General features: G+C 41.1%; 1 protein-coding gene across 1 annotated transcript; it reads right to left on the reverse strand.

Annotated features, from left to right (window-relative positions):
* Positions 1 to 586: 586 nt before the first annotated feature.
* MCHR2 (melanin-concentrating hormone receptor 2) lies at positions 587 to 25,553 on the reverse strand. The gene is given in 7 exon segments (XM_010834764.1): positions 587 to 811; positions 813 to 930; positions 3,743 to 3,862; positions 6,825 to 7,019; positions 11,970 to 12,180; positions 24,198 to 24,369; positions 25,542 to 25,553. Coding segments are annotated over 7 exon segments (1,053 nt in total).
* Between the last annotated feature and the right edge of the window lie 2,160 nt (positions 25,554 to 27,713).

The raw sequence follows: 27,713 nt of genomic DNA on the forward strand, positions 1-27,713 counted from the left end.
TGTGGTGTTGGAGAAGACTCTTGAGCGTCCCTTGGACTGCAAGGAGATCCAACCAGTCCATTCTAAAGGAGATCAGCCCTGGGATTTCTTTGGAAGTAATGATGCTAAAGCTGAAACTCCAGTACTTTGGCCACCTCATGCAAAGAGTTGACTCATTGGAAAAGACTCTGATGCTGGGAGGGATTGGGGGCAGGAGGAGAAGGGGACGACAGAGGATGAGATGGCTGGATGGCATCACTGACTTGATGGTCTTGAGTCTGAGTGAACTCCAGGAGTTGGTGATGGACAGGGAGGCCTGGCGTGCTGCGATTCATGGCGTCGCAAAGAGTCGGACGTGACTGAGAGACTTATCTGATCTGATCTGAGGACATAGAAGCAAGCGAGATGTTCATCAGCAGATGAATGGATAAAGAAGTTGTGGTACACAGATACAATGGAATATTACTCAGTCATAAAAATGATGCATTTGAGTCAGTTCTAGTGAGGTGGATGAAGCTGGAGTCTGTTATACAGAGTGAAGTAAGAAAGATAAAAACAAGTTTTGTATATTAACACATATATACAGAATCTAAAAAAATGGTACTGTCTAGACTTTTATGATCCATGTCCTCTCCTCAAAGCTCTGTTTCAAGATGTTTTCCATATTGTTGATTTCCTTCTCAGTCACTCTCCTTTGCACTTGAGACAGGCGTTTCCGGAAATTTCCACTCAGCAGGATGTAGAGAAAAGGGTTGATGCTACTGCTGGCATAGCTGAGACAAATGGAGAGGTAATATCTCAGACAGAAAGCCAGTGAGGGCTGCTCCACCTGTTAAGTTCACCAGTTGCATCACGTGATAGGGGGCAGCACTCAGGATAAAGATCGGCACCAGCGCCAGCACCATCGTGGTCAGCTTCATCACTCTCTGCCTTGGAACACTGGGATTGTAGCTGTAGAGGAAAAGTTTGGAAAGACAGAACATAACCATAGAAATTATGGGCAATGGTTTCCCAGAACTCTTTGGCCAGTCCATAATATCTCTGCAGTGAAATGTAAAGCTCATTTTTCTTCCTACTTATTCAGAGTGCTGTAAAAATACCCTTTTTCATCCCACTAAAAATTTCCCTGATTTTCCAAAGCTGGAGAATTTTGAGAAACAAAATAAATAATATAGGACTTAATTATAATCCAAAATATCAAATAAAGATGTATGAATCTACGTTCATATAAATAATTGAATAATATGTGGGAGAAGAGACAAATCTTCTTTACAGAAAAATTCCAAATAATATATATAGATACTCCCCTTTCCAGGAGTTCAATGTTAATTCTCACCCTCCTTCTTTTCCCTTTGAAGGTAGACTATACTTAATGACTCATTTTCAAATAATAGAATAGAGGAAGAGATAAATACTAATTTTGTATCAGAGAAGCCTGGCAAATACTACCTTAACCAGTTGATCAAGATTAACATCAACAGAGCTGTCGTGTAGTTATCACATACCCCCCAACATGTTGTGATGAGACTTCTCCTAAAATACCTAACCAAAGTCTAATCGTGATACACTATCAGTCAAACCCAGATTGGGGGGCATTCTACAGGATACCTACTCAAGTGCTTACTTAATATTATCAAGGTTATGAAAAACAAGGAAAGACCAGAGGAGACAACTGAATGCAGTGTGATCTCCTGGATTGAGTCTTGGAGCAGAAAGAGGACTTTAATGGTAAAACTGGTGCAGTTCAATACAGAGTAGAGTTTAGTTAATAGTAACATACCAATGGGAGAAGGCAATGGCAACCCACTCTAGTACTCTTGCTTGGAAAATCCCATGGACAGAGGAGCCTGGTAGGCTGCAGTCCATGAGGTCACTAAGAGTTGGGCATGACTGAGCGACTTCACTTTCACTTTTCACTTTCATGCATTGGAGAAGGAAATGGCAACCCACTCCAGTATTCTTGCCTGGAGAATCCCAGGGACGGGGGAGCCTGGTGGGCTGCTGTCTATGGGGTCGCACAGAGTCGGACACGACTGAAGTGACTTAGCAGCATCAGCAACATACCAATGCCATTTCCTTTGTTTTGACAAATGAATCATGGCAAGATGTTAAAGGGGAAACTGGGTGAGGAATATATGGAAACTCTCTGTACTATTTTTGCAACTTTTCTGTAAATTTAACTTTATTCTAAAATTTAAAAATACTTAAAATTTCCAAATTTTGTCCTGTTCTGTCATATTTAGACATTTCATAGAGATTTCTCTGGGACATGACTGAAACAGATGAATAAGCCTGGAGAATATTATAAAGGGAAAGTATGGTAGCTAGAAGTCATTCTAAGATAGTGATTCCTCTGCAGCTCATCAGAGTAGGCAACCATTATTCCTCTAACTTATTGCATCTGAAGGATAACTGGGCAGTATGAACTTTGTTTCATAAGATGCTCTTAACATTTCTGAGAAAAGTGTTAGGAGCAAAGTGATCTGATTTGGAGAACTGTTTTAAAAGAGCTTGAGTATCCTCTCCAGCTGTCAATGTCATAATATTCCATATGCTTCCATTTCAACCTTTTCACCAACTCCGCTCCCCATGATACATTTAGAAACTATTTTTTTTCCCTGTAACTGTGGCTGCTTCCTGTTCCCATTCTAAATAGTCTACTTTTAAAATAATATAATATATCCAAAGAATTTAAAGAAGTCAATAAAAATGTCATGGGCGAATAGACCACCTAAACCTCTGGTACCAGGTTCTGCCACAAATTTTGACTAATGGTGGTAAAATTGTTCACATATTCTTTTTTTTTTCTTTTCACATATTCTTTTTCTTTTTTAATCTTTACCATGTTATGTATCATGTATGGGGAAACCCAGCAACTTGTCTTTTCAGAAGAAATACAATGATATATTCTAAAGACAAATTTTAATAATGATCTTTAACCTGACATATAATCACTGACTCATTTGAACAACTTGATATATACAATTTCAGTGGAAAATAATTTAGATTTATTCATGTAGCTTTAGAGATGGACTTCCCTAGTGGCTTAGTGGTAAAGAATCCACCTGCCAATTCAGGAGATGTGGGTTTGATTCCTGGGTTGGGACGATCTCCTGGAGAAGGAAATGACAACCTACTCCAGTATTCTTGCCTGGAAAATTTCATGGACAGAAGGAGCCTGGTGGGCTATAGTCCATGGGGTCACAAAAGAGCCAGACACAACTTAGTTGCTAAATGACAAACAACAACAAATATTTAAAGATCCTTCCTAAGTTATTGTCTTTAGGTAAGTTTTTGGCTTTATTTAGTCCTAATTGACTTTATTCTAAGTATTCAAATATTAATGAAATCCTGCTTCTCTACACTAAAAACGTCACAAAAATGAAAAGGCTATAAATTATACACAGTATCTAGGATCTTTACATATGTACACAACTCTGTAAAATGTACAAATAAAACATTTAAATAACGGTGATGACAAAGATACATTTTTATGAAACCATTACATCATTAATTTCAATATTTATCATTGAGAGATCCTCAAATCTCAGAACATGACTTATTTTCATAACTGAAAATAAGTCTTCAGAATATGACTTATTTTCTGCTTCAGAACATGGCTTATTTTCTGAAAATGCCTTATATAGACATTAATGCCCATATGTCTGAGCTTGGCATGTTTCAAGTGACTGTTGCTTAAGTTCCTTTTGTAGATATCTTAGATTTCTGAATTGTTCTTTTAACAAATAAGACGTACACTTACCATCTGGCATCCTTATTCTGTTGATATATGTCCCAAGTATAGCATAAAATTAAAATATAGCACGTCAAAATCAAGGGCGAAGGGAAAAAGGAACTTTTTATCATCAAATACAGAGTATACCTATAAAATGAGAGAGAGGACATGACTTACATTCACAATGCTAGAACTGATTTTCACGGTTTATGATTCTCTGATTTTTCAGGGCCCAGAATAACAGTGCTTGGAGCAAACGTTAAGGATCCCTGGGTCCTTTCACATCCAGAGGTGTGAAGTCATGCTTTTCGTTATTCACAGACAACGACTCTTCCCTTGCCAGCCCTTCTCAGCAGCCAACGCTACTGAGTACAGAACAAGTGAGCATGCTTATTATTGTTATTATATTTAGTGTTATTAGCAACAAGAGGCCATAAGTGGCATTTGTTCTGTAGCAGGCGCTGTGCTGGGTGCTTTACTTATTTTAACCCACTGAATCTGTGCATCCCCATGAATACAATGCCAGTAACATCTTCATGTTGCAGAGGAGGAAACTAAGACACAGGTTACTAGCTGAGTAAATTAGGTGGCTTGCCTAAGGTTACTCACACAGTAAGTGGCAGAGGTGAGATTTGAACCCAGTGGTAACTGAGGCTCCAGATGGCCTCTCAATGGGCACTCAGGAGGTGGGTGTGCATGCTTACTTGCTCAGTCTTTCTTACTCTCGTGACAGTATGCACTGTAGCCTGCCAGGCTCCTCTGTCTATGGGATTCTCCAGTCAAGATTACTGGAGTGGGGTACCATTCCCTTCTCCAGGGGAATCTTCTGTACCCAAGGATTGAACCCAGGTCTCCTGCAGATTCTTTATCTTCTGAGCCACCAGGGAAGCCCCAGGAGGACCTGTTGTCAAATCAGCTATTATTTCCCTATTCTCCACCAGGGAGAGCTCTCACGTGCGCCACTCCGTTTCTGCAGAGACACCAGGTGTGTCCTTCCTGGCAGAACTCTGGTGTCCTGTGCTGTATGCTGTGCTTGGTTGCTCATTCATGTCCAGCTCTTTGTGACCCCATGGATTGTAGCCCTGCAGGCTCCTCTGTCCATACTCCAGGCAAGAATACTGGAGTGGGTTGCCATGCCCTCCTCCAGAGGATCTTCCCAACCCAGGGATCAAACTCAGGTCTCCCACATTACAGGCAGATTCTTTACCGTCTGAGCCACCAGGGAAGCCCAAGAATACTGGGAGTGGGTAACCTATTCCTTCTCCAGGGGATCTTCCCGACCCAGGAATTGAATCCTCCTGCATTGCAGGCGGATTCTTTACCAGCTGAGCTACCAGGAAGGCTCTGGAAGAAGGCAACCCGGATTGGGTGGGTGTGGACAGGGTGGCAGAGAAAGAGCTCTGGGACCACAGATTTTCTGAACATAGCACACTAGTCCCAGCCTTTTGTTCATCTTGAGGACTTAATTCTGAGAGAAACAATAGAATCTGAAACCTCAGAATGTCCCTTACCATAACCAACATTAAGAAGCAGAAACAGCTGTAGGTGCAAAATAGTTAGTCTTTGTTTATTTGACACAGGCCGAAGTCTTGTAGTTGTATGGTGAGCTTCAGGTCCTGCCCTCCTTTTAGACAGGTGGGGCCCAGGTTAATCTATCAGCCCACCATGATTAAACATCACTTTACCTTGAGATGGGCTGATGGTTTCTGTCTGTGAGTGGAGCCAGTGCTGGTGTGAGAAATAGCAAATAAATAATCATGGTATTAATTTTACTGTTGCATTCCTCTGGAAATTTCTTGCTGCTGGATTCTTGGCCTTGTCAGGCCTCTGGCTCCATCCCTCTTGGGCTGTGTCTATGTGATGCAGAAATGACTTCTCTATTTGACAAGTGGTGGTATAGGAAAAAGGAATCTGCCAGACCGACTTGCCATAATGTATGTAAAAAGCACCAGCACAATACCTGGCCCTTAGCAGGAGATCGAAACATTTAATTAGGGATTACAAATGCTCTGTTGAAAGTTTCAACTAGAAAAATTTTGACCTGGGTTCGATCCCTGGTCCAGGGAAATCCCACATACTTTGAAGCAGCTAAGCCCGCTAGCCTCAACTACTAAGCCCTTGTGCGTCTAGAGCCCATGCTCCTCAGTGAGAAGCCACTGCCATGAGAACATGCGGTGCCTATGCACCGCACCTGGAGAGTAGCCCCACTCTGCAACTGAAGAAAGCCCGTGTGCAGCAACGAAGACCGAGCACAGCCAAAAATAAATACATGAATCAATAAAAAATGAAAACATAAGAAGTGCCTGTGTTGGTTGCTGTATTGGTTTCCTAGAACTTCCTGTAACAAATTACCACACACCGGATGGCTTAAAAGGACAGAAATCTGTCTCTCAGTTCTAGAAGCTGGAAGTCTTAAAGCAAGGTGTTTGCAGAGTTGTTCCTTTTTGAGGTGTTGAGCATGTGATCTCCCAGCCTCCCTGGAGTTTTATGGTCATGCCTGGTGTTCCTGGCTTACAGACATCACTCCAATGCCTGCCTCTGTCTTCACCTGCATGCTCTCTGTGTGTCTCTGTAAATCATCCTCTCCTTATCAGGCCTCAGTCATTGTATTTAGAGCCCAAACTAATCCAGTAAGATGTCATCTCAAATTGATCATATCTGCAAAGACCCCATTTCTATGTAAGATCATATCCACAAGTGCTGAGAATTAGGACTCAGATAGATCTTTTCCAGGGACCCAGCCAAACTCCAGCTGCATGTTGACAAGGATTGAGTCTCAGAACTCTAGACCATTTTGTGATGTCCACCTGTCCCTTGATTGCTATGTTCCCACTGAAACTGGCCTCCATGGATCTTTAAGATGCATATTTAAATATAGTTGCACCCATTGAGGTTACATGATTAAGTGCAAAATTTTTTTCTAAAGGTTACCCTATCCTTAAAAATCAAACTATCGACTTGATGGTGGGAAGCAGAGAACTTAAGTGGAGAGACGGGCCCGGAGAGGCTCCCTAAGGACACTCCGTGTGGCTGCTCACATGTTCACAAGGAGGATGAAGCACTTCACAACTTAATTCAACTCTATTTTTCTTAAGTTTTAACAACCTACCAGAGTACATCATGAGGGGATGTTAAATCAAAAGCACAACTCTCAGCGCTGTCTTTAAATTTGATGACCTTCGAGTAGACCCAGACAGGCAACACCAGAATGAAGGAAGCTGCCCAGAGGCCCAGATTGATGCAGATTGTCTTGTACCTGGTTCTCCAGCTTGTCAGTTGAAATGGCTGGACGAGAGCCAAGAACCTGCAAAGCCAGTGGAGAAGGGTTTGGGAACAATCAATAAAAGCACTGAGCTCCAAGGATGAAAGGTTCATGACAAGAGTAAATTATTAGTATTATGATCCTTCCTGAAGCACACCTCTATCAGGGTGAAAGAAAGTTATATTTTTAAAGAGCTGGCTGGTACTTGTAGAGAAAACAATTCTTGACCCTGTAAGTCTGAATAAACCACTCACTGATACACAGCAGTCACTTCCATAAAGACCCTGAAAATGGTACATTGCTATGCAAACTTTTTTAGGTTTGCTGACCCTTTTGTAGTTATTTATTTATTTGGCTGTGCTGGGTTTTAGTTGTGGTCTTAGTTGTGACACATGGCATGTGGCATGCAAGACGTTTCGTTGCAGCATCCAAAATGCAGCATGTGGGGTCTAGTTCCCTGACTAGGGATCGAACCCTGGCCCCCTGTGTTGGGAGCACGGAGTCTCAGCCACTTGGACCACCAGGGAAGTCCCACAACCTTTTTATTTACAAAGGTGCTTCCCTTGTGCAGGAGGCTCTGGAAAACTGTATCTGAATGAGGGTAGGGAGATTCCCTCCAGATGGGAATGGCCTACTTCCCAGGAGGGTGTACGGATATAGGACAGGAAGGAGGCTGGTGGGAGGATCCCCAGCAGCATGAGGTTCGGGCACCCAGGACAGACATCCTGCTTAGATGGCGTTGGAGTCAGGGCCAAAGGCTCTTAGAGGTTCAGGTCACAGAACTAACAGAGTAATCAAACATGACTAGTACAGACAATGCAGATTCCTCAGAGAACTGAGGCTTAAGGCTGATAGGGGTGCAGAAATGGACTAATTTCATGGGGAAAGGGTTCTATTTTTCTTTTTTCCCCCCATTTTGATCCAGAAGAAAGATAATCGTTAATTAGACTTGAAAATCCTGATACAGCAAGCATGTTTGGTCCTCCAGTAAATCCAAGAATAATTTTTCAGAAGCAAGCTCAAGCATGAAAAAGAGAGCTCAGATCCAGAGGAGGGGATTTGAGGAAGCACGGTTTTGAGGGGGCTGGGGGCTGTAGGAAAGCAGGATTAGTGGACATTCAATAAATGTGAAATATGGTCTATGGTCTATTAATTTTCTCCAGGATTTTGTAGAGCTTCTTAATGAAGATTTATGAAAATGGAAAAGTCTCTGTCTCCTCGCTTTTCAATTTTGCACTCAGTTAAGGGAGCCCTTGGCATGCAGGGACAGGCTTGTGGCCCCGGGTACCTCAGCCACCCCTCCTTCCCTACCCTGCATCTGCGTTACCAGTCACCTGTCGCTAAGGAGACGAAGTCCCCTTCCCTCCCTGCTGAGGAAGGGAATAGGTAGTGATTGTACAGCAGCCCCACCATCTTTCTGTCTGGGATTAAAGACAATGGAGTCATGGCATCGATGGGTTAGGGAATCGTCTCTGATGACCTTCCCAGCTGAAAACCCTTCAGTGACTTTTCTTTGCCTTTCAGATAAAATTCAGAATTCTCCCCATGACCCTTGAGGTCTTTTTCCACCTGGCCTTCCTGTCACTCAGGCTGAAGTTTGTGCCCGTCTCTGGCCTTCCCTCAAGTTCTGTGTCTTTCAGTGCCAGGTACCTGCTATTCAGCCCATCTGGCAGGACCTACCTCTAGTTCCTCCTTCCCTCTGATCCCCACTAGGTCTCCCTCTTGGAGAAGCTTCCTCTGACCACTCACTCTATACGAGGGCCCATGACTATAAATTTGGATATTAGGGGACTCTACTTTTCCTTCCTAGGATGTATCATTATGTGGAGATAATAATACACATTTACCCATGTGACTTTTCACAGAATGTCTGTCTACACCTGTGGAATGGAAGCACCATGAAGGCAGCAGCCTTGGCTATTAGTTTAATGCTGCTGTATCTCATGTGTCTTGCATGGTTCCTGGCTTATGGTCCATGCTCAATAAATATTTGTTAAATGAATGAATAGGGAATTTTGGCTTCTGTTTACTGACTTGGTTGTTGTTCCAGAAAATTTAATTAAAAAAGTAACCACTAACAAAAGTCTAGGTAGCTTTCACCTGGAGGCAAATATTTTTAATATTTTGGGTGTCTAAAGTTTTTTTCATATGGCTTTAAAGGTAGGAACCCACTATTAAAATATTTCATATACTTGCAATTATTAACTAATCAGAGAAAGGAAAATGAAAGAGTTTGGGGAAACACTTGGTATTTATGGTCTACTAAATCGGAGATCAAACCAGTCAACCCTAAAGGAAGTCAACTGTGAATATCCATGGGAAGGACTGATGCTGAAGCTGAAGCGCCAACACTTTGGCCACCTGATGCAAAGAGCTGACTCACTGGAAAAGACACTGGTGCTTGGGAAAAATTGAGGGCAGGAGGAGAAGAGTAGAGAGGACAAGATGGTTGGATAGCATCACTGACTCAATGGATATGAGTTTAGGCAAACTCCAGGAGGTGGTTAAGGACGGGCAAGCCTGGCATGCTACACTCCATAGGGTCACAAAGAGTCGGACATGGACTTAGGGACTGAACAAATCGAACATTAAAATAAATGTATAAATAATATCACATACTGATGCACTGACAGTTTTGGAATTACAGATAAAACTTCATTTCTGTTTTACAAAATTACACATTTTCTTGAATTTTTATGAATTTAGTAGAGTTAGAACTACGAGAAATTCCAGAGGCTGGGAAAAAAGTTCAGTGTTACAAAATCTTCATTTGTCTCTGGCTATGTGATCCTCTGGGAGAAAGATAAAGGCCTGAGTGTCTTTATTTGAAAGTAAAATTTTAGCATTTTGTGCCCATAAGGTTAAAAAAAAATACATGCTATTCAATTGTGTAAGATACACATGCACACATATACACACTCAGAAAAACCCTGTGATGATTAGGAAATGTTCTGTGGTCTGTTCTAAGGCAGACAATGTGATTTCAATTTATTTGCAGTAAGAGGTTTACAGAAGAGGTTTGGTTTCCCCCTCTTAAAAGAAAAAGCCAATACTCTTCTGCCTTCATGGTACGTACGTGGTATGAAGAAGCTTTTATTCTGCTGAGAACGGGATCACAACAGTGAGGCTCGTATTTTAAGTTGCTTCTCTGAAGTGGGTTCCAGCCCTGCACAGGGCCCTGGCCCTGGTGTTGGAACCCTAAACTTACCAGGCTTTATTCCACACACTGTGAGCTTTGGTGGTATCAGCTGAACTAACCAGATATACCTACCTAGCATGTAGATTAAAAAATGTGATGTTAATTATAAGTTGAGAAGTATACTCTACATATTCTGAGAATTCTTTTGTAGAAAAGCAGCAGGATTAAAAAAATGCATTAAACATTACCATCATTATTCATGCTTGAATAATAACGACCCAGCAAATTTGATTTATATGAACGCTGCTATTCCTTTGTTCAGCCGTCTGATGAACTGCTCACCACTTCCCAACCCTAAAGGCCCTGTTGGAAGGGTAAAAGAGGCAGAGCTCAAGAAAGAGTCCTCCATGGACTCAGAGGAATTTAAGACTAGCATTCATTCATTCATAATAGTGTTTGAGTGCCCATATGCCAGGCACTGTTACACAGACACTCGGAATGTACTAGTGATCAAAGATCCTGCTTTTGTGTAATTCACATTTGATGTATGGGGGAAGCTAGACAATAAACAACACACACTTATCTCTGTATACCAAAGACATTAAAGTCTAATATGTTTAAAGCAAGAGAGAAAGAAAAAGTAGATCAGAGCAAGAGGGACTAAGTGTGCTGGGTTGGGACTGGGGTGGAAAGAAGGCGGATGGAGATTTTACATGGGTTTTTCTCTGAGTGGGCATATTACTGTTGTGCTTTTTACTGTTGTCTTCAGGATTTGTTTCTGTTTGGGGCATGCTGCTAAGACCTGGTGTGAAAATCCATACCATCTAGATGCCACAGGGAACATCCTAACCTCCCAGCTCACAGGCTTCCTAAAAGAAGCCAGATGGTGAGGTAGTTGCCAGCTACCTGCCATCTCTAGAGTTGGACAGCCTGGCTCTGAACTGGGCTTCAGCACTCACTGGCTCCACAAACATCTCACCATCACCATCATCTCCTTGAGTAACATTAGCTTACGAACTTGGTAAACATGGCTATGACATGTTCTGGGATTGTTGTTCAGTTGCTAAGTTGGGTCCAACTCTTGGCAACCCCATGGGCTGCAGCAGTCCAGGCTTCCCTGTCCTTCACTATCTCCCCAAGTTTGTTCAAATTCATATCCATTGATCTGGCAATACAATCTAATCATCTCATCCTCTGTTGTTCCCTTCTCCTTTTGCCTTCAATCAATGTTCCGGGATATGTCTGGTGATGTAAAATGGCAGCATTTGCATCAACTGATCCTAACAGTGAGTGCAAAGGATGGTCTTCTTGTAACTCTGACTTCTCTTCATAGCTGTAAAGGAGCCCTCTACTTCATGTATTCTCTAAAGCTGCTAGGTGATAACAAGGGTATGTGAGATGTGAAACTTACCAGAAAGAACCCTGAAGGGAGTGAGGAGAGCCACTTCAGTTCTCTTGTCTTTAGCCATTTCCTTTACTTCTCAGGACTTTGGCTTCCTTTTTTGGCTTCCTTTTTGCAATAATGATGGGCAGGGTTTGGGGGAGTGAATTCATTCTGGTTTCTGGTATTTCATGATTTTGTGGGCTTTTTTCTTGCAATCAATTGTAAATAAAACTGAGTTGGAAAGAATGATTGGGGAAGAGGAAATGTTCAGTGTTTTAAGTTTTCCATTAAAAATGGACCTCTGTGAAAGGTGGAAAATATTAACTGGTTTGTCCTACAATGAAACAAATGAATGGAGAGGAGCTTTGCTATTACAAACCAGCACTGATGTTGCTGAAATTGGGATGACCTCGAAGAAGTACAGGAACCTCTAAATTAGGTTGAGATATTTCAGAATCTCTTCACTTACCTGTCCACACTCATTACAGTCATGATGGCAGTACAGGCAAACTGGTTACAGCTATCCAGGGATGTCATGGTCCTGCAGAGAGGCCCCCCAAACACCCACTGTCCTCCTTGGGCCCACTGGTGAATAAGAAATGGTATTCCAATGATATGGACCAGACCAGCCACAGCCAGGCTGCAGATAAAAATGTCAGGAATCGTTTTTTTCCTGGACCCAAAAGACATGGAGGGAAAGCTGAGGATTGACATTGAGAGGGCACGCCTTCAGTTTATGCCATCTGTTAACAGATTTTTCAACTGCTAAACTTAAGTTTAAAAGTTAAAAGGAAACCACCACATATGCACATATGAATGCCTTGTCTTGTGTATATTCAAACGTTTTAAACTATTTGTTTGATAACTGCCTGCCGTGGTTTAAAAATATGTCTACAAATCAAATTCTTTGATATTGCTTTCAGGAGGGCATGGCCTAATTCCCTCCCTTCGAGTGTGGGTTGAACTTAATAACTCACTTTTAGTGAATAGGATGTGGTGGAATGGACAGTATGGCATTCAAAATTTGGACATAAAGGCATGGAGGGGTATTCTCCTTGCTATCTCTTGGATTGCTTTCTCTGGGGGAAGCCAGCTGCCATCTTGTGAGATAATTCAAGTATCACTATAAAGAGGTCCACGTGGAAAGGAACTGAGGCCTCCTGCCAACAACCAGCACCAGCTTGCCAGATCTGTAAGGAAGCTACCTGGGAATGGATGCTCCAGTCCCAGCCAAGCCTTTGGATAGTCATCTAAAGATGCACAGCTCGACTGCAACAGCAAGAGAGACCCTGAGCCAGAGTCACCCAGCTAGGCTGTTCTTGACCCTCAAAACTGTGTAAGATAACAAATGTTGATTGTTTTAAGCCACTAAGTTGTTTTTTTTTTAATACCACGTTTATTTAAGAATGCATTCCAGTATCAAATGACAAAGTTCAACAATGCAAAATTGAAATTATTTTTGCACCAACCTAATAACGTTCAGTTCAGTTCAGTTCAGTCGCTCAGTCGTGTCCGACTCTTTGGGACCCCATGAATTGCAGCACTCCAGGCCTCCCTGTCCATGGTAATACATATGTTTCAGTGCTCCTCTCTCAGTTCTTCCCACCCTCTCCTTCCCCCGCTGTATCCATTAGCCCATTCTCCATGTCTCCATCTCCACTGCTGCCTCGAAGATAGGTTCGTCAGTACCGTCTTCCTAAATTCCATATACAGTATTTATCTTTCTCTTTCTGATTTACTTCACTCTGTATAATATGCTCTAAGTTCATCTAGCTCATTAGAACGGACTCAAATGTATTCCTTTTTATGGCTGTGATGTTCCATTGTGTGTATGTATGTATATATATATACACACCACAACCTCTTTATTTATTAATCTGTCAATGGACATCTAGATTGCTTCCATGTCTTAGCTATTGTAAATAGTGCTACAGTGAACATTGGAGTACATGTGTCTTTTTCAGTTATGGTTTCTTCAGAGTATATGCCCTCTAGTGGGATTGTTGTCATATGGTAGTTTTATTCCTAGCTTCTTAAGGAGTCTTCATACTGTTCTCCATAGTAAGCCACTAAGTTTTGAAGTAATTTCTACACAGCATCAAATTATACCAACTCTAAACTCACTCATGCAATAGACTGTCTTTACCTATCCCTAGCATCAAATACAGCTAAACAGGAAAAATAAATGTTTCCACTGTGCAATGTGATTTTCTTCCCCTGCACTGAAGCTGTTAAGTTCAAATCTGAACTGAAGCCATTGTTAAAAAAATTTCAACCATGACTTAGAAATATTCCAATAAAATCTAACTCAGAGAAAAGCCTATTAATTAAGACCTTGAAATGCAGACAGTGTAGAGAAGACATATGAAATGACTAAACTGGTGGAGGGCGCTGAGAGAGATCTCCTCTCTCCTGTTTGGGGAAATGAAGGCAAAACAATTTTCTGAGAGCAGAAATTTTAATGTAAAATTCACTTGATCCCTATCATCAGACTTGGGACATTCAGTAATAAAAATATATCATCTTTATCTGGGAGATATTATTCATTAATTCAACAAATATTTTATTGAACACCAGTTATTTTTCAGGCATAATATTGTGCTTTGGGCTGCAAAGCTAAATAACCTATAAACCCTAATATCAAGAAGCTTATAGTCTAGACATAGGTAAATAAATGATGACTTTACAATGTTATGAAGGAGCACCTAAAAATAGTCTCTCCTCTCTCCTCTGGGGTTGGTCAAGGAATATTTCTTGGAAGAAGTGGCATATGTACTGAGAACATATAAAGATTTAAATAGCACAGAAGAATTGGCCTTAAGATTATACCACAATTACTAGTTCACTCTGGATCTGGTGCTATTGCTCTGTTGTTTGAAAGCTAGTGGGTATCTTTGTTATTCAGGGACTGCAAATTCCACAGCCTGTGAACTTTATGTCTAAGCCATCAAAGCCTCATGTGAGGCATCAGTCAGGGCAGGCCCTGGCCCCACACACCATGTGAAGAAGTTTCTGCCATCAAATCCTTACTCAGCAACACACTCTGGACATTGTTGAGTGACTCATATCAGAAAAACCAAGAAGAAGAGTGTTGAGGAAAAGATCATGTCAACCAAAAGAGCTGCTAAGTGGCTGTTCTTGGTCTCTGCTCCTTTGTCCTCTCCAGGTCTTCCTCCAGAAAAAGAGTCAGTCGGGAGGAACCGACACTAGAGGTCAGTTGGAAAAAAAAAAAACAGAAACACAATAATATAAAATCCAATAAATCTTAGTCTGTTAAATAGATGTTATTTGAATTGGGATATAACCCATAAGTGGTTGCATAGGTCTGAATTGCAGCAATTAGACTTGTTACCCTTGCTCTCCTTCAGACAGGTGCCCAACATTGACTGATTAGGAGTTATGGTAATTCCCTTGTTGAGGATGGTGCAGGTCATTACCTGGCAATTCAAAAGAATTAAACTGTTTCTAGATGACACTGTCTATAGCGAAAGAGAATTCTGAAGCAAGTAATATATTTATCTGGTCATAGATACTAGGGTAACAAGTATAACAGATTCTATTATTGCTTTTTGTTTTTTACTGAAAGTAATAACATACAAATTAAAAGTAATTAAATAGGAATGGTAAATTTTCTAAGTATTTAACTTCTATTTTCTTTTTAGGTCTAATTAATTTTCAGATTTCCTGTTGCCAGACTTCATTAGATTTCTGTTTCTTACGAACCAAACATTAAAAATAAAAAGATGTAAACCAATGATCATTTCAGCTAACACATTTTCCATATGGTTAATATGACTGTGTCTAAATATGATGATAAACAAAGGTATACCACAATACCACGCAATAAATGATATTGTTGTTGTTGTTCAGTTGCTCAGTCATGCCTGACTCTTGCCACCCCCTGGCCTGCAGCACATCAGGCTTCCCTGTCCTTCACTGTCTCCCAGAGTTTGCTCAAACTCACGTCCAATGAGTCATGGATGCCATCCAACCATCTCATCCTCTGTCACCCTCTTCTCCTGCCTTTAGTCTTTTCCAGCATCAGGGTCATTTCCAGTGAGTCAGTTCTTCACATCAGTTGGCCAAAGGATTGGAGCTTCAGCTTCAGCATCAGTCCTTTCAATGAATATTCAGGGTTGATTTCCTTTAAGATTGACTGGTTTGATCTCCTTGCAGTCCAAGGGACTCTCAAAAGTCTTCTCCAGTACCACAATTTGAAAGAATCAATTCTTTGGTGCTCAACCTTCTTTATTGTCCAGCTCTCACATCCATACATGATTACTGGAAAAACCATACCTTTGACTATATGGACCTTTGTTGGCAAAGTAATATCTCTGCTTTTTAATACACTGTCTAGGTTTATCATAGCTTTTCTTCCAAGGAGCACATATCTTTTAATTTCATGACTGCAGTCATGATATAGTTGTTACAAATCATACTTTGGAAGAATATTTAATCAAATGGGAAAATGAAAGTGAAAATGTTAGTTGTTCAGACATGTCTGACTGTTTGCGACCCAATGGACTATAGCTTGCTAAGCTCTGCTGTCCTTGGGACTTCCCAGGCAGGATTGGAGTGGATTGGCATTCCCTCCTCCACGGATCTTCCCAACTCAGAGATCTAACCTGGGTCTCCTGCACTGCAGGCAGATTCTTTACTGTCTGAGCCACAGGGAAGCCCAAATGGGAAAATACTTATTGAGTAAAAAAAACATCAACTATGTAACTAGTTATGACCCCAAACTTATTTAAATATTAGTTTAAAAGTACACTGAAATAGTATGTCTGAGTAATCACAGTTATTATCTGTTTGGTAGTAGTTATATGATTGATTTTTGACTTATTTATATGTTTAATGTATAAGAGAAATTCTATTAAAGACATGTTTTCTTTTTGCAGCCAGAAATAACCATATATCAGTTCAGTTCAGTTGCTCAGTCATGTCCGACTCTTTGCGACACCATGGACTATAGCATGCCAGGCCTCCCTGTCCATCACCAACTCCCAGAGTTTACTCAAACTCATGTCCATTGAGTCGGTGATGCCATCCAACCATCTCATCCTCTGCCATCCCCTTCTCCTCCTGCCCTCAATCTTTCCCAGCATCAGGGTCTTTTCAAATGAGTTAGTTCTTTGCATCAGGTGGCCAAAGTATTGGAGTTCCAGCTTCAGCATCAGTCCTTCCAATGAATATTCAGGACTGATACTGGTTGGATCTCCTTGCTGTCCAAGGGACTCTCAAGAGTCTTCGTCAACACCATGGTTCAAAAGAATCAGTGCTCTAGCACTCAGCTTTCTTTATAGTCCAACTCTCACATCCATACATGACTACTAGAAAAACCATAGCTTTGACTAGACGGACCTTTGTTGGCAAAGTAATGTCTCTGCTTTTTAATATGCTGTCTAGTTTGGTCATAACTTTTCTTAGAAGGAGCAAGTGTCTTTTAATTTCATGGCTACAGTCACCATCGGCAGTGATTTTGGAGCCCCCCAAAATAAAGTCTGTCACTGTTTCCACTGTTTTCCCATCTATTTGCCATGAAGTTATGGGACCAGATGCCATGATCTTAGTTTTCTGAATGTTGAGTCTTAAGCCAAATTTTTCACTCTCCTCTTTCACTTTCATCAAGAGGTTCTTTACTTCCTCTTTGCTTTCTGCCATAAGAGTGGTGTCATCTGCATTTCTGAGGTTATTGATATTTCTCCCAGAAATCCTGATTCCAGCTTGTGCTTCATCCAGTCCAGCATTTCTCATGATGTACTCTGCATATAAGTTAAATAAGCCGGATGATCACATACAGCCTTGATGTACTCGTTTCCCGATTTGGAACCAGTCTGTTGTTCAAAGTCTAGTTCTAACTGTTGGTTCTTGACCTGCATACAGATTTCTCAGGAGGTAAGGTGGTCTGGTATTTCCATCTCTTGAAGAATTTTCCACAATTTGTTGTGATGTACAGAGTCAAAGGCTTTTGCATAGTCAATAAAGCAGAAATAGATGTTTTTCTGGAACTCTCTTGCTTTTTCAATGATCCAGTGGATAATGGCAATTTGATTTCTGGTTCCTCTGCCTTTTCTAAACTTGAACATCTGGAAGTTCACGGTTCATGTACTGTTGAAGCCTGACTTGGAGAATTTTGAGCATTACTTTACTAGCTTGTGAGATGAGTACAATTGTGTGGTAGTTTGAGCATTCTTTGGCATTGCCTTTCTTTGAGATTGGTATGAAAACTGACCTTTTCCAGTCCTGTGGCCACTGCTGAGTCTTCCAAATTTGCTGGCATATTGAGTGCAGCACTTTCACAGCATCATCTTTCAGGATTTGAAATCACTCAACTGGAATTCCATCACCTCCACTAGCTTTGTTCGTAGTGATGCTTTGTAAGGCCCACTTGACTTCACATTCTAGGATGTCTGGCTCTAGGTCAGTGATCACACCATTATGATTATCTGGGTCGTGAAGATCTTTTTTGTACAGTTCTTCTGTGTATTCTTGCCACCTCTTCTTAATATCTTCTGCTTCTGCTAGGTGTCCTTGCTAACTGGCATTTGGTTTATTTGGCCAATAGTAAGCACTGTTGGAGGGAAATTGGAGGGTGAGAAGAGAGGATAGGCAGGGTATTTCCTTCCCCTTTGTGTTGTTGGCATCTGTGGCAGTGGCTGCCTCCCTCCCATGGCCCCACCTCCTCCCCTGCAGGCTCTGTTCCTTGGGCCCAAATCCCACTGTGGTTGCAGCCCCCCACCAGGCAGCCCACATTTCCAGGATTTGTTAAGCCACTTTTTTTCCCCTCCATCCAGCCTAGGGCCAGAAAGGGGTGGTGGCCTTGGGGTAGCTTTCTAATTTTGTTTATCTCTGAGTTGCCTCACCAGTCCCTGTTTGGCATTTAACTCTCATTGAATTAAATTCCTACTGTTAGTGTAAAATTGAGTCAGAGGGCCAGAAGGGGATGCTATCATGCTCTGCAGTAGCAGAGCTTGAAGAGAGGAAAGACTTCCTCTTCTTGCCTAGCAAAAGCTTAGCTAATGAGAGACTGTTCTTCCCCTGTTAGATGGGTCTTGCCCACGGCTTGCCATAGCTGCAGATCCCAAATTGCTGTACTTTGATGAGCCTGAGTAAACTCCACTTTTGCTGGAGAAATAACTGGCCGTCCATTTGTTTTGAGGTCAGCATGAGCCAACTCCAATGGATTAGCAGTGATTTCATAAAGAGCTGAGTTGGAAAAGAATTTTGAGTCATCACACAGGCACTAGGAAAGGACAGACCTGTGTGATTAGAGATGACTGCCAAGGATGGGAGAATTTAGAGCACAGTGACATATTTGCTAACTCTGCATAAAGAGAACCTAGTTGGAAATTCTAGTTTCATTTCTGTGCCATTTATTATGTCCTTGGGGGAAGACATTTAACCCCTTTAAGTTCCAGAGTTGTCTTGATGCGTTGGACCATAGCAACGAGGGTCTCCAACCATCTTTCCAGTTCATTTAAACAGATGTGGCTGTGAGGTTCATAGCATCTAAACCTATCATTACGTGTGCAGCATGGGTGGGGGTCAACCCCAACAACAGCTTACACATGGCTGATACTCGGAGAGCAGTAGAGGGCTGGGTCAGAGGGGCTTTAGTTATTATTTCAGCTGAGTGGGGAAAAGGAGGAGGCTTGTTTTAAGCATTTCCCATCTTTGTCTTAACAACTGGAATTCCATCACTGGGCCATTAGTATTCCTTCAGGAACACTCACTATCCTTCTTGTAACCTCTGTGTAAAATGTAGACATCACTGCGGGGAGGTGGTTAAAAAGTAAGATGTTTCAGTAATTCATGATTAAGTGTAAATTAGTTGACTTGACAGCCAGTCGAGGGCAGGGGATGACAGAATGGGAACATTTTATTTATAGGGAGACAAAGCATTCTTGAGAGAGTCTCTGCCCACTGGGTAACAGTCTGTCAGTAGACAGGAGAAGGATGTGTTCAGGACATTGAGGGAGGTAGGGGAGGACCATAGAGAAAAATGGCATCTCCTTTATTGAAGTAGTTCCCCAGGACCCACTGTGGCTATGGAGAATAGTTGAGTAATGCGGCTGAGTTCATAAGTCCCTCTCCCAAGAATAAAAGGGGAAAGTCTTATGTTATAATTGGCCCAATTTTCCTCCTACATTTTTTAATCTGGCTCCCTTTTGACCTGCTATGCATTTAAAATATGACAGACCAATAATGATCTGGCCTTATTACTTTATACTTACACACCTAAAGCACAAATCAATTAGTTTTTAAGAAAGCCACATTAGATATCTTATTCCAGAAGCTCCATCTTCTTTAAATCTATTATTTTCATACACGTTTGTAGTCTTCCATTGGCAAAATCAGAAGTTAGGTTATTTCTTGCTTCCTAGTGTCACTAATGATCTGGCTATTCTATTCAATCTCTTCTGATACAATGTTTATCATAATTGAGAAAGTCCTAAATCTTCTTTAAGTGTATCCATTTCTCCTTATTTTTAGCATAGTACTACTAATATTTAGTGTGGTCTTTAATTGAGCTATCTTCTGTTAAGAAGGTAACAAGTAAAACATCATGGCAAAGCAGGATTAAAAACATTAATGCAAATTGCCTTAACAATTTTGGAGATTAATTAACAAAAACTGTTAAATTTTAAGGCAAAAATATTAAAACTAATCTACTTTCAAATGACTTTGGACTGATTAATAAATTTTTGGAGAAAAGTTTACAAAGAAAAATATTAACAATTTAGCAATAAAAATAAAAACTAAGTTGCCTTCAAATGATTTTTGAACAAGTAAAAGATTTATCTTAAAAGCTCTATTAATATATGTCTTCTCACATGTTATCTATAAAATGATGATATGAAGAAGTGATAGATTTTTCACAATCATTGCAAACAGTTTGTAAGGATGACAGCTCAGGTTTTCCTTCTTTCCTTTTTTTTTTTTTTTCAGTTTAATGGCAGTTTACTTACTGAGAATCTGTTTCTAGGAATTACAGCTCAATACTGACTTTAAGAAGAGTTCACATTCCAAATTTCTTCTTTCTGCCAGGTTGGTCTCCATGTGAGTGGATGGAATCAGGTCCATTGTCTCTTGGTGTAATTTGAGAGGGACTAAGAAATTTCTCTGGCTCCAAATATTTCTTGAATTGCTTGTCATGGGGCCTGAATTTCACTCGAGTCTTTGCAAATAAAAGTTATCTGTAAAAATGCAACCATTTCTGGAGGACTAACACCTTATAAGAGTTTGGTTTCTCAACTGTGGGACCAAGGCTCCAGAGGCATGAGGCACAGAATTTGTATGCTTAGGAGTGAGTGAAAGTTGCTCAGTCATGTCTGACTCTGTGATACCCATGGACTATTCAGTCCATAGAATTCTCCAGACCAGAATAGTGGAGTAGGTAGCCTTTCCCTTCTCCAAGGGATCTTCCCAAACCCAGGGATTGAACCTAGGTCTCCCTCATTGCAGGTGGATTCTTTACCAGCAGAGCAACTAGGGAAGCCTAAGAATACTGGAGTGGGTATCCTATCCCTTTTCCAATGGATCTTCCCAACCCAGGAATCGAACTGGGGTCTCCCTCATTGCAGGTGGATTCTTTACCAGCTGAGCTACCAGGAGATCTTTAGGACAGGATGGCAGAAATTCTGAGGGGCATGAGGAAAGATGGAAGGAGAAGTGGTCAGGTACAACTGGCAAACAGAGTGAGCTGGAAACCGCACCCCCCACCCCAGGTCTCTATTAACTTTCTTTCATTTAAAAAATTTTATTTATTTACTTATTTTTGGCTGTGCTGGGTCTTTGTTGCTTTGCCCAGATTTTCTCTAGTTGCAGGGAGTTGGGGCTACTGTTCATTGTGGTGCTCAGGCTACTCAAAGTGGCTTCTCTTGTTGCAGAGCGTGGGCTCTAGGGCTCCTGAGCTTCAGTAGTTGTGGTGCACCGGCTTGGTGGTTGGAGCTTGTGGGCTCTAGAGTGTGGTTCAGTAGTTGTGGTACATGGGCTTAGTTGCCTCGAGGCAGGTGGAATCTTCCTGGACCAGGGATCAAACCCGTGTCCCCTGCATTGGCAGGCAGATTCTTATCCACTGTACCACCAGGAAAGTCCTCTGACTATTAACTTTCTACTCCATGCTATTGCCTCCTTAAAGTTTTCTGAGACTATTTGATTACTTTCTTTTCCCTTCCTGGAACTTATTATTTGAACCATCTTTCCCCCTCCCATTTGATTGTTCTTAATACCTTGTGTTCTTTTTCAAATGGCTTCATGTATTTGCATCTTATCTCCTCCACTAAATTGTGAACTTTTAGAGACAGATGCTGCCATATTTCTTTGGTATTTACATAACACTTATAAAAGTGCTGGGCATGCAGCAGGTATTTAGTAATACATATTGAGTTGAACTGCTTCCAGAACTTAAGAAATAATTTTAAATGCTTGATATTCACAAATGGTTTTACAGGACACAATAAGGAATGCCTGAATTTACTAGAAGTAGAATTCCAGTATACCAAATAAACCTTCAATTATGGATGGTATAAAAATACCATTGATATACAATATTTAACTACAGAGATAATGAGAATAAAATTTGAAAGTGGCCTGGCTGATAAGAAGCCAAATGGGGAAAGTGACTAGTGATGGGCTTTTTTAGGGATAGTGTCATTCGTATTACCATCCCCAGGGCTGCTCTTGTTTTCAGTTGGTCCTGTGAGGATTCTTCCATGCACATGGGAAATCCAACCATCTTTGTAGATTTAATGATAGTTTTGATGATTTGTTTCATGTGCACTGCCTGTGTACTATGTCCCTTCACTTGTGCCTGACTCTTTGCGACCCTATAGACTGTAACTCTCCAGGCTCCTTTGTTCATGGGATTCTTCAGGCAAGAATACTGGAGTGGGGTTGCCATTTCCTTCTCCAGTTTGTAGTCGCAGGACAAGGGCTCAGTCCTTGCGGTTCCTGGGCTCTAGAGCACAGGCTCGATAGTTGTGACACATGGGCTTAGTTGCTCCACAGCTTGTGTGATCTTCCCTAACCGGGGTTGGAACACATGTCTCCTGCATTGGCAGGCGGATTCTTTACCACTGAGGCACAAGGGAAGCCCTAAAATTGTTTTATAATATATAAATAAGGACAAAAAGATTGAAGGCTGGAGGAGAAGGGGATGACAGAGGATGAGATGGTTGGATGCCATCACCGACTCAATGGACATGATTGTGAGTAAACTCCGGGAGTTGGTGATGGACAGGGAGGCCTGACATGCTGCAGTGCATGGGGTCACAAAGAGTCGGACATGACTGAGTGACTGAACTGAACTGAACTGAGGACAAAAGTCTTTTAAAATGGTGGCTATAGAGAGAGCAGCGGGGTGGCAAGGGAAGGCAGGGGGGAAGGGACAGTCGGTCGCAGACCGCGCTGGGTTGCCGCCGCTGTTGCCGCTAAATAAGAAAAAAAAAAAAAAAAATAAAATGGTGGCTATAAGCATGATCATAGACCAGGACAAAAAAGTTTTAACATCTTGTATGTACTAAAACAAGTAAAACTTAAATGTGAAAATAATCAGTAGAGCAAAGATAATCATGTAATAATGTGGCATGTGTATGCAAACTCTAAATCCATTATCTGAAGCTGGTAGAGAACAAGTACAGTGGTCCCTCTATATCCACAAGGGATCATTTCTAGGACAGCCACCGCCCTGACCCCCCATACCAACATCCGAAGATGCTCAAGTCCCTCACATAAAATGGTGCCGTGTTCTTTATAACCAACACACATTCTCCCTAATACATTGAATCATCTCTAGATTACTTATAGTACCTAATGCTATGAAAATACTATGTAAACAGTATTAAATACAATGTAAATGCTATGGAAATAGCTGCCAGAGCACGGTCAATTCAAGTTTTGCTTTTTTTGAACTTTCTGGAATTTTTTTCAAGATAGTTTTGAAATTGCTTGAATCTGCAGGTGTGGGACCTGCAGATACTGAGCCCATGGATATCGGGGGCCAACTGTAACTTGTTCTTCATGCTCCAAGTTAAACCTTATGCTGTAGGTTTGAGAGGAAGCAGGAAATTAGCTGAATTAGGTGGGGATTGTGACAGAAAGGCAGGAGGTGATAGGGGGCAGATGCCTCTCAGCTTGGCCCACACGGGTGGTCTGTATTGTAGGGAACAGCCCACCATGCATGACTGCTTGAATGTTTGGGTGATCGGGATAGAGTCTCTCTCTTGCCCAAATGAGTGCAGAAGAGTCTCTTTTACCAGCCAAACCAGATCAGCCTCTTAGGAAAACTCTTATTGCCAGAAAATAAAATAGTTGCCTTGAAACAGTTTCAATCCTTGCCTGGGCTCTGCTGCCTGAGATTCAGAGTTAATTTGTCTGGGAGAAAAACTGTGTGTTAGGATTTTTAAAAGCTCCATCATGGTTCTAATGTGTGGCTAAGAATAAGAATTGCTGCTCTAAAAACTGACTGACTCAGCAGTCAGCACTGGCCTAGGTTTCTTCATTTTGATATTTGTGACTCAGCATTTACTTGATGAAGATATTTACATGATGAAAATATCTATAGATCCTCTTTAAATATCTTAAACAAATGTTTCCAAAATCTGATTTCATTAGGAAAAATTCTACAAGGGAGAAAGGATTCATTTAGGAAGTATAGAACGAAGTTAATTATGGAAAAGAAAAAGAAGCCCTTAGCTTATTATAGTGAATACAATGAGGATGTTGCCAACCAGCCCTGTTGAACAGAGAATCCCAACCATGGAAGGAAGGATGACAGTATCCACCATGCTGAGGGTTTGATAAGCAAACTCTCCATTCCATGATTTGTTCAAAAGTTCAGCAGAGGTGTTACAATAGGATGTAACATCCTGTTACAAAAGGATGAGTGAAATAAATTCATTGTCCATGAACCCCCAGTAGTTAAAGCTGTGAAGGAATAGGATGTGATTTATTTAATGAAATTTTGAGGTAATTCCTTCCATATAAGTTTTTGTTAATTCCACAAATATTTATTGGGGTTTTCTTTGCACCAAGAACTCATGCAACATAAGATTCCAGGGTGAGTATGATTGCTTCCTGTCCATATGATGTGATGAATTACCAGAGGAGATACGGAAACAGTAAATTATTGAACAGTATACCAGGATAGTGTGCATGTGTTCTCCACCTGATTGTAGTACATGCTTCAATCACAGCTAATATTTACTCAGGACACACTGGTGCTGGTTGTTTACAGCTGGCATCAGTTCTTATTGACTTGCACGTCAGTCGTATTGGCTAGAACCCCCACAGTGCCTAGGTTGTTAAGTATATCCTCTCTTATCTCTGATAAAAATGAATGGGAGACTCCAACTCTGATTGCTTAGAAAACCAGTGGGATAAGACTTCCCAAGATGATTCCTGGCCTGTCTTGAGGGATGAGGAAGAGTTAGATCAGTAAAGGACAGTGTGGGAAGGGAAGTGTTGTAGTAATTCAGGGGACCATGTTCAAAGAAGAATTATGGAAGTCTTGAAAATAAAAAGTAAACAAACAAAACCAATGGAGCCATGAAATTATTTGGTTGGTCAACCATCTTGATAAAAGACATTAAAAAAATGCCATCTAAGTGTTATTTCTGGTAATAGTAAACTGAGTAACTCAGATTAACTCTCTCACTGAAAGAAATAAAATATTATGAGCAAAATGTATATATGGGTGTGTGTGTGTGTGTGTGTGTGTGTGTGTGTGTATACACAGCAATTTAAAAATATTCAAGATCTGAAAAATTAGTGGCCCCTCCTTGGCTAGTTTTTAGATGAGATCCAGTAACTGCAAGGTAAGAGGAATATTGAATCATCAAGGCTATCTTTCTCCAGAAGGTGCTTAATGCCACAACAATTTGAGCTCTGGTTGAATGTCTGTATTTTGTCCAGAGGGATGTCAAGGCTCTCAGCCTATTGAAGGTGGGGAAGTTTGCAGAAGAACCCTTCTTCTGAGCTGGAGCCCCAGGGGCAATGTCCTTAGCTATGAATGAACCTGATTTACATTTTTCTTTCTTACCTCCACAACCATTGGGAACTCTGAGAGCTGCCTTGGTGACTTTGGAATGGAGAGGAGAGAGAGAAGGAAAAGAAAAGCAGATTTTCACTGGGAAGCTCCGGAAGAATCCTTGCAGATTTAGACCATGAGTAGGCAGGCCATGGACTCTCAAGGCTTGAACTTAATATTAGGTGGTCCAGGTCTGCAAAGCCCCCTAGATACCGGGTAGATAGAAATGCAAATCCTTTTTAAAGGGAAAAACAGGTATCCTAAGGTATCAGAAAATCCTCAAAATATTTTTGAGGGCAATGACCAGCAAGCATGCAAAGACACAAGCATTGCTTATATGCTGATTTAAATGCATTCAAGACTTAAATGTAAGACCATACTATAAAACTAAAAGAAGAAAACACAGGGAAAATGTCCATTGACACTTGTCTGGGCTATGATTTTTTGGACATGACATCAAAATGAAGGAACAAATGCAAAAATAAACAAATGGGGCTATATCAAAGTAAAAAGAGTCTGTACAACAAAAGAAATAATCAGCAAAATCAAAAGATAACCTACTGAATGGGAGAAAATATTTTCAAACCAGCCATCTGATAAGTGATTTGTATCCAAAATACATAAGGAACTTATACAACTCACTAGCAAAATACAAGCAATCTAGTTGGCTCGGATGGTAAAGAATCTGCCTCCAATGTGGGAGACCTGGGTTTGATCCCTGGGTTGGGAAGATCCCCTGGAGGAGGGCATGGCAAACTACTCCAGTATTCTTGCGTGGAGAATCCCCATGGACAGAGGAGCCTGATGCACTACAGTCCATGGGGTTGCAAACAGTCAGACACGACTGAGCGACTAAGCACAAAGGAGTTGAATAGACATTTTTTTCCGAAGGAGACAGACAAATGGCCAACAGGTATATGACAAGATGTCAACAAAACTGTCAGGAAAATGCAAATCAAACTACAATGAGTTATTTTCTCATATCTGTTTGGATGGCCATTATAAAAAAAGAAAAGAACAAGGGTCAAAGATGTGGAAAAAAGTGAATCATTTTGCACTATTTGTAGGAATGTAAATTAGTGCAACTACTATGGAAATCAGAATGGACTTTCCTCAAAAAATTAAAAACTAGAACTACTAGTTTTAATGTACCACTCCTGGGAAAATCTGAAAGAAATGAATCAGTTCAGTCAGTCAGTTCAGTTGCTCAGTCGTGTCCGACTCTTTGCGACCCCGTGAATCGCAGCACGCCAGGCCTCCCTGTCCATCACCAACTCCCGGAGTTTACCCACACTCATGTCCATTGAGTCAGCGATGCCATCCAGCCATCTCATCCTCTGTGGTCCCCTTCTCCTCCTGCCCCCAATCCCTCCCAGCATCAGGGTCTGAATACATCAGTATCATAAGATACGTGTACTCCTATGTTCATTGTAGCATTATTTACATTTGCCAAGACATAGAGATAGTCTCAGTGTGCACTGATGGGAAAAAGAAAATGTGATACACAAACACACAGGAATAATATTGAGCCATAAAAAAGAGTGAAATCTTGTCTTTTGTGATAACATGGATGAGCCTCAAGGGCATTGTGCTAAGTGAAATAAGATGGGAAGGACAAACACTGTATGTTCTCATCTACATGTGGAATCTAAAAATGCTGATCTTATAGAAACAGAGAGTAAAATGATGGTTACCAGAAGTGATAAATTGACATAATGAAATATTGTACAGCACTAGAAGGGAACTGATACAATATATAACAGATACAATATATACAGACACAATAACATGAATGAATCTAACAATTTAAGATTGGGTAAAAAGCAAAAGTTCATATAGTATGATTCCATTTAGGTAGAATTTTAAAACACAGGCAAAACTAATCTATATTGTTCAGTTCCATTCAGTCGCTCAGTCATGTTCAACTCTTTGTGACCCCATGAACCGCAGCACACCAGGCCTCCCTGTCCATCACCAACTCCTGGAGTTCACCCAAATCCATGTCCATTGAGTTGGTGATGCCATCCAACCATCTCATCCTCTGTCGTCCCCCTTCTCCTCCTGCCCTCAATCTTTCCCAGCATCAGGGTCTTTTCAAATGAGTCAGCTTTTTGCATCAGGTGGCCAAAGTATTGGAGTTTCAGCTTCAACATCAGTCCCTCCAATGAACACCCAGGACTGATC

Source organism: Bison bison, unplaced genomic scaffold (assembly GCF_000754665.1).
Source record: "Bison bison bison isolate TAMUID 2011002044 unplaced genomic scaffold, Bison_UMD1.0 scf7180017864035, whole genome shotgun sequence".
Taxonomy (NCBI): Eukaryota; Metazoa; Chordata; class Mammalia; order Artiodactyla; family Bovidae; genus Bison; species Bison bison.